General features: G+C 31.0%; 1 protein-coding gene across 1 annotated transcript in view; it reads right to left on the minus strand.

Moving 5' to 3' along the window:
• LOC107443081 (solute carrier family 7 member 14) overlaps window positions 1-18,798 on the minus strand; it is an 82,583-nt gene that overhangs the window by 26,199 nt on the left and 37,586 nt on the right. The window contains exons 2-3 of the mRNA XM_016056829.4: window positions 3,441-3,581; window positions 1,411-1,564 (exon numbers count right to left, since the gene is read on the minus strand). Coding sequence (XP_015912315.3) covers window positions 1,411-1,564; window positions 3,441-3,560 — 274 coding nt within the window. The 5' untranslated portion in view covers window positions 3,561-3,581. The remainder of the gene's footprint in view (window positions 1-1,410; window positions 1,565-3,440; window positions 3,582-18,798) is intronic.

Genomic DNA, 18,798 nt, shown 5'->3' on the forward strand with positions numbered 1-18,798 from the left:
TTAAATTTTTTTTCTTTTTAAAAATCTTGAAAAAAAATTAAAATGATCTTGAAAAAAAATTAAAAATTAACATTTTTCATCGAAAAATTTTTTTGCACAATGCATACATTTCTCAAAACTGTATTTACACTTGAAAACTAGTTTCAAAATATGTTTGAAAACCCAAAATAATTAATAAGTTATTTTCAACTTTCATAAATATCGCCCAAATCCCCCTCTCTACTTCAGTGTGATTCTCCTATTAACTTAAAATAAAAAAAATCATGGAAGTATATCAATGCAAATAAGTGAAATAGTGTTTAAATAATAAAATATTTGGAAACTTAATCTTAAGTGTCAAAATTATAGGAAAATTAATTACGTAGATAACAGAAAAATTAAATAAAAAGGAATTTGATAGACAGTAATTTGAAGTCTTAAGTTACAAAGTGACTTATTTTTTCATTCAAAATTAGTTCGAAGTACTATTTGTATGAAAGTATTAGGTCAGCAAATTCCACGAGCCACTTAATCACGAATTATTTCGCTTTGGCTACTTTTTCCCGATATCCCACGCATACCAGTAGCCTCACTTTAAATAATAGAAAAGAAAAAAATGACTTTAGGTTGAAGAACAATTTATATGCTTGAAATACCCTAGCATATAAACTTTGTTAAATATATGATTTCATGTGGTTAGATTGGCGTAAGTGCTAACTTTTGGCACTTTTTGTGGAAGTTTTTCCCACTGCTAGGAAAGAAAGTTGAAGCATATAAGAATTTTTTTTAATTTCATCAACATTGGGAAAAAAAACTATCACATGCTTCAAGTAATTATCCCATGATTATTTGTTTCTTAGATGTATATATGTTTGATTTATTGAAGGGCTATGATGATCAAAATTTATTTGAATTAAGTTTATAGTAGTGCCAGGGCAACTTTGTTATTCTCTGTAATATATAAACATTACTACGAAATTAAGTATTTGATAAGTTTTTACTTGCAAATCGCTGATGCATCCATGGCTTTTCAAACAAGCGTAATATCTGACATAAGCACTTGAGAATCGGCCACAAAGATTCAGAAATCAGCATAACGTATTAATGGAAGCGATAGGGTATTTTAATTTTAAATACTGGCTATATGTAATTTAGGAATCATGTTATTGTAAATAAATTGTTAAATGACTCACGAAAGTGACATCTAAACAACGTAACATTTTGATTTTAAGAATTAGGATAGGGGTCTTTACCAGAAAACAATGAAGCTACTGCAGCTACTATGAATGACATATAAACAATGTAACATTTTGATTTTAAAAATTAGGATAAGGGTCTTTACCTGAAAACAATGAGGCTACTGCAGCTACTATGAATGACATATAAACAATGTAACATTTTGATTTTGAAAATTAGGATAAGGGTCTTTACCTGAGAACAATGAAGCTACTGCAGCTACTATGAATGACATGACCACGGCTGGGCCAGCTACTTTGTGCGCTACCATTCCAGCGACTAAGTACATTCCTGTGCCGACACAACTACCAACGCCTAGAGATGTCAGGTCTAATGTCGTCAGTACTTTCTATGAAACGAAAAACAAAAAAAATTACAGAAACGTTTCATTTAATCTATTCTCTGACCAGTCGAAAACTGGTCAACTTAACACTGATTTTTTCCCTCATGGTCAAACAAAGGGCTATAATTTATATTTCTGTCAAAAAATGGCAGCCTCGGTACAGACTGCTATTTCTGAGACTTACAGATAGTTCACATTAAAAAATGACAACAAGTTCTTACCTGTACTATACACTGATTACACGTTTTTATAAATTCTAGTGCAGGTATAGTAACATGTAACTAATATTAAAGTCAGATATTGAAGATTAACTTAATAGAAGGTACTATTAGAATGCAGGGCAGCTAGTTATGTAGCCTGGTCTAGAAAGAAAACTATCATTCGTGTCCCTAAATAATTATAGTAATTAGTCTGGTGCAGATAAATGACTAATAGAATTTATCTTTAGATTTAAAGTCAAGGTAAATACTAATAGGTTAAGGTTTTAATAAATCTGGAATTAGAGTTTGTCCTTATATTTCGAGGCAAAAAGGTTATAAGTAATCTTAGACTCAAATAATGATATTTTTATTGAATTATACTGGGTAAAAAATTTTCTGTTTCATTTATTCAAATACTTGATATTGCCCAATTCGGATTTAGGGATTTCAAATTTGAAATTAGTTTTTCTCTTAAGGCTGTGGATTTACTTAAATGACATTTAGTTCATTTTCTGCCGAAATGTACTAGTTTAAAAGCGTTTTATATATAAGGGGTGGTCCTGTAAATGCTGTGACAAATTTCTAGAAGAGTTAGGACACACCATCAGGATTAAAATTACGTAGGAACCCATACCTGGAAATATCATCGTACGCGGTTAGTGAAGCTTCCCTTATGACCTGTTCAGAAGCATTCGAGAATAAATCCATTATAGGGAAGTGCCCTTGTGTATGACATTTCCGTACAAGGGTTCCTATGTAGTTTTAATCTTGGTGATGCGCCTTAACTCTTTTAGAATTTTGCTGCAACATCTATGCGACCCCCGTTATACATAATATTTCTAAACTTGCACATTTAGATTATAAATAGACTAAAAAGTTTGTTTTAAAAAAACTGTAGCTGGGAGATAGAAACCGATTACAGATTTGAAATCAGCGACACGAAAGCATCTAAGACAGTGGTTCCCGAACTCTGCTCCGCCTCGCAGACCCCTTGCCATGTTTTTCCGTTTCATGTAAACCCCTGCCTTCCTGATATTGATTTTTTGCAAATTCATCAACTTCAAATGTTTTTTTGACAGCTGGTATAGTGCTACTCACTGTGAAAGATTTAAATTTCTAACTATAGTGAAGTGTAGTGTGAAGAAAACACATGTTAATTTTATACATTTATTAATTAAATTCAAACTAATTTAATTAATATGTAAATGGAATAAAATAATTGCACAATAAAACCTGTACTCCGCTACTAATATTATAATTGCGGAAATAAGTTTGTATACAAAACCGTAGTAGTGTATTGTCGGTCTGTTTATTACGTTTTCACGTAAAAAGTATGTAGCAAATCTTCGTGATCTTGTGCGCACATAAAGTTGGAAGTCTAGCTAGCTAGAGTTGACATCATAGAGTTGTCCCCGTATTTCAACTCTAACCCCCAATTTTTTTTCACTTGAGATGAACCCCTTGCAGGTTGCCGTCGACCCTCGGGGGTCGATATATACTACTTTCGGAAACACTGATCTAAGATCTGCTTAAAAATTGCATGCATGAAAAGTAAAAAAACATTTACCACAGTTTTTTCATATCATAAAGTATCTCAACTATTTTAAATGTGCTATTTTTTATGTTTGATCTTACTTATATAAACTATGTTTGTTATTTTACATTCTAACTAAATGCCCTACCTTCAATTGCGTTGCCGTTTTTGCTTCAACTGGATCAGCTAATTCCACATCTTTCGTCCTTATCAGCTTCCCAACTATCACCAGCATTTTCTGGCGCACGCTCTCGGATATCACGAACATTGTCCTTCTTGGCTATTTGACCTAGAAAGACAAATTCTATGTGAGATAATAATTGCACTTTAAATATATATCAATTTCAACATAAAATTGGTAAAATATTAAATTCTCATAAATATATATCGACCAGCCATCGCTGCTATTCGAACTCATTGGGAGGTGAACGCTCCATTTCCTGAGTCACCACGACACAATTTCAACATTTTTTCACATATTGAGTTGCTGAATGTTATATTTAAAGATCTGAAACGCCACAAATGATTTCAGATTTGAAAAAAAAATATGACCTGCTCTATAAATATAACGCTAGGCGCGAACCTGTTTCGAACTTGCGTGTTCGATAACTTTCATAGAATTAAGATCTTATGGTGTGTCAGATAAAGAGAACAGCTCCATAATGCCTATTGCCAGAGCCGCGAGGGCTCAGGGGATAGAGCGTTCGCCTTCCAATGAGGCGAATCGGGTTCGATTCCCAGTCGATACGAATTCCGCATCCGACTTGCACTGACCACAGTGCTGACGTGAAATATCCTCAGTGGTAGACGGATCATGGGTTAGTCCCTTTGCCGTCAGGCTAACCGTGGGAGGTTTTCGTGGTCTTCCTCTCCATGTAACGCAATTAGTTCCCTCAAAAAGTCCACCAGGAAGGCAAATTTCTCCCATTACTCGATCCAGGAGTTATTTCCCTTGTCTTCTGGATTGAGTTCAATATTACAAGGCTACAATTTGAACATTAGTAGTCTAATAAAAGTGTTTTGCAAGTTCAAAGGTGAGTTTTCAATTATGCTTGCTTGGCATTTTCCAATACGCACTAAACTGTTCCAGTAATAATAAAGATATTTTAATTTGAAACAATTTTCATTATTTACAACACAATAGGTTGACTGTTTCTGAATTCTTTCCTAATTTTCTAACAAAATCGAGTGCATAATGTTATTTATTTATAGGTAAATAAAGAGATCACGTTAAAGCAATTCGAAATCGAAACAATTTTCTGTAATTTTTCTTCACTCGTTTTTTTCAATCAATTTATTCTGAGAACAACAGATATTTGTTATTTTCCGTTTTTGAATTAAATTTGTATAATGTAAGAAATTTGAATTCCTTATAGGAACGTGGATAGATTAAAATTTTTGTCACGAATTCGTTAAACTTGAAAAAAAATTTATCGTTGGAATAAACTACTAAAAAAAGTGCTTTTTAAGTATAAAACATCCCTTTTTACGTAAATGATCGAAACTAATGGAATTTTTGACCTAAAAAGAAGTTTTATTGATCTTGCTTTGCTTTTAAAACTTCCCACTTTAGTTAGGATTTTTTTTTTCCACGAACAGCCCTCTTTTCAATTCGCGAATATTTATTTCAGCTAGTGTATAATGCATACATAAATAATTGCGTTTTTTTTTGTGGAAAGGTTAAAGGGAAGTTAATTAAGAATATTAAAAGTTAAAGGGAAATAATTTTAGAATGCTAACATTCTAACTCCAAAATGTGAACTATAAATTTTATGTTTAACACCAGACTTTATAAAAAGACTTAAATATTTTTCTTCCTTTACGTTAAAATATAAATTTTTTTTTTGTTCAATAGTTTTCTGAAAGCACAAAGAATAATAGAGGCGAGGCGGTCTCATTATCTGAAAGAAGGTTTTTGATCATATGAACAAATCAATTATAATTTCAGCAGAAATGTGTATAGATTATCTTTGACAGATCGTGACATTGTGTGATTATCATGCATTTATATGTATGTTTGTATCATTTATTTGCAGCAGTGATTTAAATAATTTTTACCCTATTTGTACATAATGTTTTTTTTAATTGCAGTTTTTTTTAACAAAGCAGACACCAGTTTAGCAGTAGTTTCATTATTAGAACTTATGGTAGATAGAACTATCTTGTTTCTATAAATAGTTATTTATAGAAGCAAGATAGCTATCTTGTTTCTATTAATAACTATCTTGTTTCTATAAATATTCATAACATAAATATTAAAGACATGAAGTCAAAACGAAATGCTTTTTTTAAAGCTAAAGTGGTAAGACAGCAGAAAGAAATACACATGTATTAAAAATTTTATTTTACAACCAGCTTTGAAGAGCTGACCTAATCCTGAGTTGACGACTATCAGTGTTCAACTTCATAGCCTTGTAATTTTGAATCCAACCCAGAAGACAAGAGAACTCCTGGATAAAGCATTGGGACGAACCAGAGGACTTTTTCTGGAACTAACCCGTACTTGCGTTATATGAAAAGGTATATCTCGAAAACCTCCCACTGTTAGCCCGACTGCAAGGGGATTCTATGGGTACCGTCTACGCCTACCACTGAGGATATTTTACGTCAGCACTATAGTCGGTGGAAGCCGGAAGCTAAATTCTTACCAACCAGCCACCACTGAGATTCCGAACCTGAGTCACCTCATTGGGGGGCGAACGCTGTATCCCCTGAGCCACCGAGGCTCTGAGAAGAAATATTCATTTTGGTGCAAACAAGTTTGTAATACCACACTTTTCATATCAATGTTAGACCGGGATAGTCTGGTTGGTATGGTGCTGGGCCCATGTCCAAGAGGTCGTGGGTCCGATCCTCGCCGGCCGAAGACTCCCCGTGTAGTAAATGGTGACTGATGCACGTTAAAACTGTCGAGTCTCAAAGTTCTGCATGTTCCCATAACAAATTAATACCTCTGGGGATACTGATCCAGGAGTTTCCTTGTCTTCTGGATTGGTTCAAAATTACAAGGCTACGGAGTTGAGCATTAGTAGTCGTAAACGCATGAAATTGGGTCGGCTGTTCAACGACGGTAATGAAATAAAATAAAATATAAATGTATTTCATACATTATATTTTTGGCCAAGTACTTATGGATTAAATTTATGAATCAAAAAGTATAATTATTCCTTACACTTAAAATCCTTATACTTCAAAAATTCCTTACACTTTAAAAATCTTATGGAGATAACCGTTGTGTGTGGATTCTCTGCGGAGCATCTTAGTTATATCAGGGTAGGGGGAACTTAAGGACCAAGTACAAGTTACATGAGTAAACCCTTATCCGTAGGATAATACGAATAAATAGATTTGTTAACGTGAGAGAGAATAGCAAATCAAAATAAATCCTGCTTTTAGAAGCACAGATTGCGAGGGAAAAGAAATCTTCCGCCTTGCATTGATCCAAGTATTTCCGATAGGAAGTAGGGAGGGATTCCGGATTAAAATTCGATCCATTCCCATTCCCCTTTTTCCTTTCTTTAAGTGGCGCTTAAACAGAAGATGGGATTGGGTGTGGGTAGAGAGTCAGTGAAGTCCATTGTAGCACTGCCCCCTGTGTCTTGAGATGAAGAAAAAATATTGCCGGTCCCAGAATCGATTTGTCTCGTGTTTTATGAGCGAGGCTACTGGGAAACTGCATCAGTTGAAAGATTAAAGTTTCTATACCAATTCGAGCGTTCTTTTTCTATTAAGTAATCATTCCTAACGTAAACAGAAACAAAACCATAACATTTATGGTAAAAAAAATAAGTTTAAGATATTTTTAAACATAAATTAACATTATATAAAAACTCCCTTGCGTCCACATTTGAAGACAGCTCTTTTTTAATACAATTTTTTAATACAATTTTTTAAAAAAAATAAATGAATAGAGATAAAAATGGGTTGCAGTACTACTTCATTATTGGTTGTTATTGTGAAAAATTAAAACATACCTGCATTATGTGATATAATAGAAATTATAAATCATGTAATTTGGATATGTAATCATTGAATAGGGATTTTCGAAAAGCTTATGTAGCATAACGATGAAAACTCTTAATTTAACGTCCCGCGATAAAAATCTAATATGACTGAAAAAAATCCTCCACGAAAGAAAGTTAGTTTTATCGCTTGATTTAGGAGTTTCCTTGTCTTCTGAATTGAGTTCAAAATTATAAAGCAACTCGATCATTGATCAGATGTGAATTGGCTATTGACTACCACTAAAAATTAAATATTTTTTTCTATTGATAATCTCCAGTAAGTATCATCGAATTTCCTGAATATAATCCAAGACTATTAATACTAGCAACATTTTCTAACTCATTTCTTTCAGTTAATTATTAAAATTGAATTCAATCTTAACATAACTTAGGTAATGATATGTTGATAGTTACAGTTACGAACGAAATGTTAAATTGAAAGTTCTTCTTCTTATGCTCTACAGCCTATTTGCAATTCAAGGTCGTCTGAATCAGTTTCGATCATTTGATCCTATACACAGCAATGCTACTCCAATTTTCTTTGTAAATGGTATAAAATTGAAACTAGACATCAAAATGAAGAATTTTTTAGCTCCCACAGGGTTTGTGAGTTAATCTTTTTTAATTTGTTTATGTTATCCGTATCAAATCAATGCCCAAAGTAACGTACCTTTAGACTTCTTATGACTTTCGCAGGGTGTATAATCTACCGATGACAATAATCTCAATAAAAAAATTCTTTCAATGGATCTGTTAATCAACACTTTTTAGAAAAAATATTATACAATTTTAAGCTTGTGAGAAATATACTATTAAAATATGTCAAAGTAACGATATTTCAAAGTATCGATATTAAATTTCGATACTTAAAAGTATTAATACAAAAATACTTTAAAATACCAATATTAAGCAAAGAAGTTTAAATATTTTACTATCGATTTAAGTAATTTGCATGGATTAAGTGGTTCATGGTCTGAGTCACGCACAAATTTGAGCAATGTAATTAGTTCGATGGACTGAGGAATATCTCTGAGCCCCAAATCCAAAGCCAAAAAGCGGCAGTTGCCATTCATAAAGAGAGACCGATAAAAATTCCGAGCTGTTAAAAGACAAATAATATCGAGTAACTAATATCGATATTTGAATGTGTTTTAGTAATCCCAACGTGCCAGTTTTAGTAATTACATAAGTAATTGTTTCAATAAACCATCATCTAGCGAAGTTGATACTAGCTTTTTAAGGTTTGGATAGGCCTAAAGTATTTAATTTCTTTATAAGGAACAACTTTAACTTTACAACAACTTAATACTTCGAGAAAATGCAAATTAAAAACATTAATTTATAATAGCTATATATAGACATTTAATTTATAGTAGTTATATAGACAAGATCATTAGTTTCCTTATTCAAGTCAAAAAGAAGCTGCAACTATAGTTTAAAATATCTGCTTGAAACTACATTTTTTCGTATTTCTAACCTGTTCTGCTTTAATTATTTACGCCTTATGGTCTTGAAATTAAGCGTCGCATCTATATAATAATGTAATGTAATGCAATACAATGTAATGTTATACAATGTAATATTATATAGTGTAATGTAATGTATTGTAATATAATATAATATAATCCAGGCCGGGATAGCCTGGTCGGTAGGGCGCTAGGCCCATGTCCGAGAGTTCGTGGGTACTAACCTCGCCGGCCGAATACTCCCCGTTAGTAAACGGTGACTGATGCACGTTAAATCTGTCGAGTCACAAAGTCCTCCATGTTCCCATAACAAATCAATACCTCAGGGGTACTGGATTGAAGATTGATCGTTCTCTGATTCAGGTCAAAATTACGATCTGTGGATTCATGGATCCACCCTATAAAACGGGCTGTAACGTGTGTGTGGCTGAAGACGAATTCTTGGCCATAGGATGGCGCCACCGAAAAACAAGAAACGCACACTGTACCTTTAATTTGCCCGATTTCACCAAGCAGACTTGCCCGTGTGGCAAGTGACATTAGAAACAACAACAACATAATATAATCCACGGGAACCCTAACATTATCTTCATATCAGCATGATCATACAGCACTATCTTTTTCCTTGAATTCACATCGTTATAGATAAAGTTGCGTCTTATCTTGAATATGAGCATTATGTATGTAATAATATAATGTATGTTATAACATAATATGATCCGTTAGAACCCTAACATTAACCTCATATCAACATCATCATATCTTCAGTTTTCTTCAATTCACATCTTTATAGATAAAATTAAAGCTCAGAATAAGTTTTGAAAACAATTCAGAAGTATGCATTAGCAGTGAGTTAGTTGAATAATTTCAAAGCTACAGTAACTAGCTTTTTATTTTCTTTATACGATGTCCATCACTATCACTAACTTGTTAAGATATTTAATGACCAAAAACTCTTAGAAATGAGAAGATTTTGTAAAGCTCGGCAACTTCTTTCCATTTAAATAAAATATCTAACAACTGTTCTCACTGAAGTGAAATTTGTTTTCATCAGTAGGATAAGTTACAACTCTTTTAAATAATCTATAAGGACTCGGTCTCACGGAATTGAGATGCATGAGAAGTTCCTACTATGCAATCCAATGTCACTTTCAATTCACGTGCTTGTCTTCTCTTTTGTTCTCTTAAATAAAGAGTTGGAAAAGAGTTCTTTTTCGCACAAAAGCCAGGAGTTTTCCACCTTTCTCTTTTATTGCAGAAAAGATAGAGATTTAAGGATGGTGCTTTATATAAATATTCATTACTATTATAAATAGAAATGTTTTTTTTTTTCAATTTCATAATTTACTAAATAATTGGGATCAAATGTTACAATGTTATAATTTTCATTCCAAAATTAAGGTAAAATAATCGGCAGCACACTACCCGTCTGATTAACCATAGAATTAATGGCTAGGAACATTTTTTTTACCGTTACGGTTTTGTAACCATTTACAACTAGCATAGTTTCTAAACCATGAAAATAAAACTTAAACTGACATTGGCACTCTGTGGGTGCAGCGCCATTTATGCGTAAATGATAATCTCGTATTCTGATGAGCCTGGGTCACCGATTAAAGAGTGTAGGAGGACACTGAAAACTTCTCATGCGCTGAAGGAATGGAAGAAACATTGCGGTATCAACGCTGGGATTCGAACCCTTGTTTTGCCAGTTATGAGATTGATCAATCAGCCCTATCAGTATGTACTCACATGCCCAGAATAAAATGGCTTAAGGTAGGCCTAATTGGCGGACATGGAATTCTAGTTGTTAAACCGTATTAAGTAAAAACAATCAAACGATTTTTCTCACTTAAGTTTGAATATCATCTTTTAATGGGTATTTGACTTTTTTGGTTAAATATTGTAAAGTGACAAATAAATTGCTGTTTAACCATTTTTATCGAGGAATTTTTCACAGTTTATATTTATACTTATTTTTAGTTTCATATAATCCTCAAAACAATAATAAGAAGGGAGCGTGGTAATATACTAAGCAATAAGATTAGGAAATCGGAAGATTTTATTAGAGTGCTTATCAATATCAAATGTGAGACAATCAGAAACTATAATTTGTTATACAGCTTAAGTTGTTTAATAAAGTTTAGTTAAGTTTTTTTAATAAATCTGAATAAAATTATTTTAAAAATTTATATTTGATGCAAAGTTCTTAGCATTTTTTTAAACTTAAATATAAATTGGAATCTGTTACACTCTGGTAAAGAACAGTACATACCCTCCAACTTTTGAGGTTTTCTTATTTTTTTAAGTGTATTGAACTAAAGCAGACATTTTTAATACAATTCTATAATTTTTATAAAACTTTAGCCTCAGCATAAGAATCTTACTTTCAGAGTTTTTATATACATGTTCAAATTACTTATATGTAACCATGAATAAAATTATTTTAATTCTTTTTTTCAGTAGTAAAATATTATCTAAAACTACTTAAATTCCGCACTAGTTAGACTGTATGTATAGCAGTATGTCACAAATGGTGTTCTAGGCGGAATCCTAGGATTTCGTGTAAGAGGCACAGGGGTTCAGAGACTTAGAACTTTGTTTGCAATATCCAAAATACAACTATTCAAAAAAACTGTTATGAAAACGCAACAGGAATATCATTCCTGCTTAGTAACAGGATTGGTCAATCTGATAAACTACACACGATTGCAAAAAAAAACTTACTATGTATGACAGAAATAGTTGTCTGCGTACTCAAGGAAATTGTGAAGAAAGGTGTTTCTAAATTATTAAACAACCAATTTCTAGATCCGCGAATTTTCTTATTTTATCACTGTCTCGCAACAGTCGACCCAATTTTGAGTTTACGAGTACCAACATTCAACCTCGTAGCCTTGTGATTTTAAACTCATGCAGAATACAAAAGAGCTCCTGGATTAAGCATTGGGAGGAATGTGCTTTCGTTGAGGACTTTTTAATAGGAATTCACCTGCATTTGCGCTCCATGGAGAGAAAAACCATTAAAATCTTTCATAGTTAGCCTGACGGCAAGGGGATTCTAGTCCGTGATCCGTCTTATTTTACGTCTGCACTGGTCGGGTGCTGAATTCATATCGACCTACCTCGTTGAGATTCGCACGCGGGTACTTCATTCGGTTCTATTCCCTTAGCCATCACGATTCTAGATCCGTGATTCATATAAAGATATATTACATGATTACAGCTTGTGAAATATTGGCTTTTTCACCAATATATTCGACAATCTCAAGTCTGGTTTCGTCAAAAAATCAATCATTGAGGGTTCCAGAATGGAAGAAAATCGGGGACCGCTGTGTGATGGAATTTCTGTCGATTTAACTTTAGCTTATAGTCTGTATCGTATAAGAAATATAAAAATATTTTCATTAAAAATTGTTGGTGCTGTAATATTCTAACAATACTTGTTCATGGGCTGCTTAAAATTAACTTTTACTCTATGTTCATGTTTGGGTAAGAAATTCTTTAAGCCATTTGAATAGAGTACAACGAAATGGATTTTTATTTCCAAATGCTATTTGTAGCCATTGAGAACATTCTTTTTTATTTAATCCTTCTTTAAAATCATAACACGATAATGCTCTGTCGCTCCATTTTCTCTTCTATCTGAAATGTATTCTATGCTAAACAACTTGAAACTAAGTAAATAAAATATAATCTGCTACGCTATATTCGTTTGTAATTTCATATTAAAATGTTAGCTTCTTTTTTGTTGCTATTACTCCTCTACGTGGGCCACAAGAATTTCAGAGTCACCCTCAATAGCTGAACTTTTAAATTTACATGCTTTACGATCCTCTTACTATACACTTTGTTCTATAACGTATTTTGAGTTACATGTTATGTTGAGTAACAGATTGAATACGGAATTTGTTATAGAACTGGAAAACGAATTTAAGAAAATGAATATCAGAAGACAACAATGATTGTAACACTTATAGCCAAAGTATTTTGTTGAAAATTAAATTATGGAACGAAAAATATTTTAAACCAACTTATATCTTTCGACTGCAGTAATTGTAATGGTTTCTTTTCAAATGAACTTCATAAAAATAAAATAATATATTTATTGAACAAAAGTAAGTTTAAAAACGTAAATCTTAAGACTACAATGATTGGAATGATTTTTTCTTAAACGTAATATTTTACCAAAATAACTATTTATATTGATTTATATACTATGAATAGTACAATTTGTATTTTATTTATAAACAGCACAGTTTGTGTATTGGTTTCGATATAAATATAATAATATATATTGCTTTTGGGGAAATATTGATACCTTCGAAATTCTTTAGATGTGGGTATTCAAACAACAATTTGATGTTCTAAAAACTTTAATTTAATCTGAGCGATGTTTTGTCAAAATAGTTTCGAGGAAAAAGAAAATTATTCTTAATTTGCGAGTCTTACTACCAGGAAAATTTAAAACATTCTGGAAATTAATTACCATTTTTTCTGTTATCCTTAACAAAGAATAAATTAACTATACAGCGCAATATTATAAGATGCTTTTAATTTTGTAAATCATCATCAGCTGCTACAACTTCACGGAAGCAAATTATTGATCGAAGCTCTCTAGGCGCCAGTTAAATGTTTCTAATATCTTCAAAATTACGAGCATATTCCAAGTAAGGCAGGAAAGTTGAAAGCAGAGCATTACACTAGATATAAAGAAATTTGGGGTTAAAATTTCAAGTATAGAAAAAAAGTGCTCACAAAAAAGCTTATTTTTTCTTTATTAGCTTTCATTTTTTTTAGTAAATCTTGTGGTGTTATTAAAATATAGTGACCTTTTTGTTAATATAATAAATTTCTCAATTTTATCATCAAAATATAAGATTTTTTAGACGGTAACTTTATCATACTCCTACTTAAAATTACTTTTACAGTTATACACATAAGAATAATATAGTACTTTTAACTCATTCTTTTCTGAAAAAAATGAATAATTTCTATAATTTGCTACCGTTTTTTTCTCTATATAAGATTAAAAGCGACGTTGTTTTGGGTGTTTATTATACATTTTGATTTGCTAAGCACAAACTATTAAAGTTTGAAACTACTAAGATGTGTAGTAAAAAGTACAGGAAATATCATGGAATAAAAAAATTAATATTTAATAATTAGTTTGAGATTTAATGCTTGTTATATTTGTAGGTGAAAAATGTATAATGCAGATCACTCTGCAGCCCACAGAAATGCATCTATAGTGCGAAAAATTAAAGTGATGAAATGGCCATTATTATTTATAAACTTGCTTATGATGTATCAGATGATGGCGAAAGTAACAAGAAAAAATAAGAAAGAAGTCAGATATTGCCAGATATGAACTTAAATGGTGTTAAAATTCTTAAAAATTAACAAATTTAATTAAAAAAAAAGGTGAAAACCATTTTCTATTATAAAAATACTATTATAAAAACATATGCTATTATAAAAACATATAAAGTTATCGATACATATCGTTAACAAGTAAAATTTCTTCTCATTTGTTTCTTCCTATTATGTCACATATTCTGTATTCCTAAATTTAACCAACTGATTTTGCAGAAAAAAAAATTATCCAGGTAATCTTCGATTTTGTAACAATTAATTTTAGAAAAATAGCATTCGAATGATTTCAGATAGGTATAAAGATATTTAAATTAATAATCTATTGCCGTCTAATCGAACATCTAGTTTTGGAAAATAAATGCCAAGGATGAAATAATTTAGTTATCGTTGTTTGTCTTTTTTAAGAAAACGGCATGGAACATAGGCACCTAAATAGTTAATAAAACAATTGATAATTAATTTATTTACTTTGAAGAATTTTATGTAACGTAATTTTCCTTATAAAAACCTATGTATGTTTAATTCTAAATTATAATTTTCACCTGCCCTACTTTTTAACAACTTTAACTTAACTACTTTATTATATATTTTTTGAAGTACATTAAGTTAATCTTAACTCTTTTATAAAGTAAAATTTAATTTTTTGCTCCTAAAACATGTTGACGCAAAATATTAACCAATAATATCATGGGATTATGTAACATGCTAACAAAAACATACCCCTATAATTTTTTTTAAAGGAAGAAAAAATATTCTTTTTTTTTAATAGGTAAAATTTTCTTGAATATTCCAAAGGTTTTCAAATTTTATGTTTGTCATTTTTTAATAAATAAATTTGATTTATAATGGTTTTGAAAATCGTTATATACAAATAATTAAGCAAATATATAAGATCTAATAATAGTGTAGTGAAGTTTTTAAACTCTGGGAAAATTAAACAAATTATAAACTAGCAATAGTTATTATTTTGCTATAACTTAAAATGTTGCTGTTAAAACCATCTTAGAATGCTTTTCGAGAATGCATACTTTTGCTCTTGTTAGTGTTTAGGCTAAAATGCTCAAAATGCAGTGTTTCTGAGAGTAAATCAATCAAGGCCTACTATTTGAGTAATAAAAGCCTGGTTTTAAAAAAATTGATACAGGCTTGATAGATCAAGACCAAATTGGACTAGCAGCAAAACTATTTAAATTATAGCTAGTTTTTGGAATGAATAAAATATGGTCTTATTTTTCTTAATTATAAATATTCATCAATGTTTACTTTTTGTGAGTAAGAAACAAGTTGAATAAGTCTTATATACTTGTCATAACGATTATAACCTTTAAACAAGATAGAATGAATTGATTTTCAATCCAGATTTTGTTCTTTTTCCATCTTGATATCAATTAACTTTTAGGCTTATTATAGAGTGTTTAAAATCCTGGAAGAGCACATTAGAGAGAATATTTTGGCCGTAGGGGGGATTTGAAGGCTTCTAGAATATTAATTGGTTTGCCACCTTCATCTGTAGATTTCAATCCTTGCGACTCATTTTTTAAGACAATATTAAAAACAACAGTTGCGCAAATAACCTCAAAACTGTTCTTGAGTTAAAAGCAATTATTCGAAAGGTAAAAGTTATGATGCCTCGAAACTTAAGCGAGGTTTGCAGTATATTGTTGTTCGTGTGCACCACAACACAATCATTGATGATTATCATGATACAATCATTGATGGAGCATATTAAACAAGCCATGCCATAAACTAAATCGAAACTTTTGTTGTAACCTTTGAAATTTACATAAAATGTTTGAACGTATTAGTTTTTGAAAATCCAATATTTCAATCTGATCATTAATTGTGACCACGAATTTACTTATAACCAATTCCCACTAATGTAAATGTTTCTACATATTAGTCTTCATAAAACACTCTCCTAAATGTTTAGCAACTTTGTCTTATCAGTACGTCGTAATTAATTTAACTTAATAATAAATGAAGGGTTTCGAAGCAATTAACTACTCAAATAGGAGAGGAAAAACTTGATATTGTTTTCTAATACATTTTCCTTCTTTTTTCGTATCTGCTTCATATCTAATGATTTTCAAGTATGCAAAATGTTTCTACGTGATGCTACGTCAACACGCAAATTTCAGTATAATTTCTACATTAATCCAAAATATAGGTTTCTTTTAGTCTTGCGACTGAGTAAATTGATCACATGTGTCAATTAATCAGCGTTAAACATCTTTATTTCTTCTGACATTAACAGTGAGAATTGCTGAAAAGAATAAAAATAATAACGGGAAAGCTGTCACTTATAATTTCCTTCGTAATAAATATTGATCATTGGATTATACTGAATAATGGATATTTTTATTGCGAGATGGAATCCATATAATTGTATATTAATTAGGATATCAATTGTGTTAGATTAATTCAAATTCTATTTTGTGGCAATTTTCCTGGGCAGTTTAATAATATACAATTTTAAAGAACAAATAATGATTTTGCGCAGGTCTTTTCTTATAAATATGCATAAAAAACTTTTTTAAATTCATATTTGATTTAAGATATTTCAGGCATAAATACATTATTGTATAATTGTTTATGCCTAGAGTGAGGAAAATCGTGGAATCACTTTCTTTATTCTTATGTCAAAATCAATCGCATATTTTCAAAGAGCCATTAAAACATAGTTCATTTTACTTATAAATAAGGTAACCAGTTGTCCTCGACTCTGGAGGACAGTACCTGAACTTCAATAAATGTCTTCAAAAGCTTTCAAACTCCTTGAGGACGGAAAATGTCCTCAAATCGTAATGCATGTCCTCCGCTTTTATATAGAATGGATTTTAAGAAAAAAGATCGCGACTTCGCATGTTTTTTTTTTTAAACTAGATAATTTTTTCTTACGGAGAATACCAGCGAAGAGCATAAAAGTACCATGCTAAAACTAACTATTGGAGATTTAATGCTCGCCTGAAAAAAATTTAAAAAAAAATCTAATCAAAGTTCATACGCACCTGGAAAATATTAAAAAGTTTTAATAAAATTAATTAAAAAAAAATTATAGTATGTTTGTAGCTACCTAAATATTTTAGTTTTTTAAGTAAATCTATGTAGGTACGAAGGTGGTGGATATGAAATTTTAATTCGATAGTGGAAACTAAGATTAAGAAATGTTTGATACCAGTATCTTAATTTCTTTTAGATGCTGTGAAACTTCAAGGAGGAGGTAATTATAATTATCATTTCTCTCATATCACCATTATGGATTTTAACTTATTAGCATTCAATATTAAAGTAAATAAACTGTAACATACACTATTTTTAACTTTCCGAGTTATTATGCGAGCATATGTTGTGGAGGAGACGAAATAACTTAAATCATAGAGTCCAAAAATTTCAAACTCAGATGAAGCTTTTAGGGCGTTTTTTTTCCCAGTAATGTTATGTTAAAATATTTTGACGTTATATTTACGTTAAAAAAATTTTGATGTAGTGAACTGAGACTGACTCATAGAAAGAAATTCATTTAGAATTCTACTAAATATTAATTTGATTCTTATGACGATTTTTCAGTTAGAAGATGATTGGGATTTTCGAAAATTTGCCTACTGGAAAGAATTGGTTATAAACTTGAATATCCGAGCTCATAAATAATCGAAATTATAAATTCTGTATTTATAACGACAAATAAACTCAATAAGAAGTGATCCAATGCACGACATATTAGAGAAAATAGCTTCCCCAGTATTTACCTTTTTTCTTGATCTCGTGAAAACCTTTACTGTTACCCACAATTATGTTAACGAAGTCCTTCATTTATACAGTCTAACCCAGTGAACATGATTTATAGTGAACTTCCGAATATAGTGAACTCCCGGATATAGTGAACGAAATGTTCGCTCCCGTTACTTTACTATACACATATAATATTATTTTTTTTTAATATAGTAAACCAAAAGAAGAGAGGAAATTGGATATTACGAACTTTTTTCTGTCTTCGATTGATTTTTTTTTACCTTCATTTTTTGGTAAGTTTGAAATTCTTACATAAAATACTTATACCGATTTTTAAAACCGTCTATTGAGTGAAATGTAGCCATAAGTATTTTTTCTTGCTTGCTTCTTCTAAATTTCCCATCTCTAAATAAAAGACATCCCTAAAATTTTTGTACGCAAGAGCAGTACAAAATAAAAGTTAATACATTTTTTGTTAATGCATATTGTTTTTTAATCATTTTTATATTTATTTTTATCGGTCATTTATTTAAATAATGTGTAATAAAAGGGAGCAGTTCGGAAAAAATTAGTTAAAATTGTTTGCAGTAGGGATATAGTGAACAACCGGTTATAGTGAGCCGAAATTTCGGTCCCTTCAGGGTTCACAATAGCGGGGTTTGACTGTATTTTCTAAACTTATTAGCAGATGACCGAACAAATCAAATCATAGTTTGAAAAATAGCCTTCCATCAACATTTAGACACATATTCCCCACGGCTTAATAAAGAAACACATTCGAGCTCCTACTGTTCCCAAAACTATCTCAACTGTTTTACTAGCAGAAGACTTCCTAACCCAACTTAGAATATTCCGGACGAATCAAAACAATCCTTACCCCTATTCGAAGTGAATGTCTATTTGAATATCTGTGACGTCTCTTTGTTGAAAC

The sequence above is a fragment of the Parasteatoda tepidariorum genome, chromosome 10 (genome assembly GCF_043381705.1).
Source record: "Parasteatoda tepidariorum isolate YZ-2023 chromosome 10, CAS_Ptep_4.0, whole genome shotgun sequence".
In the NCBI taxonomy this organism is placed as follows: domain Eukaryota; kingdom Metazoa; phylum Arthropoda; class Arachnida; order Araneae; family Theridiidae; genus Parasteatoda; species Parasteatoda tepidariorum.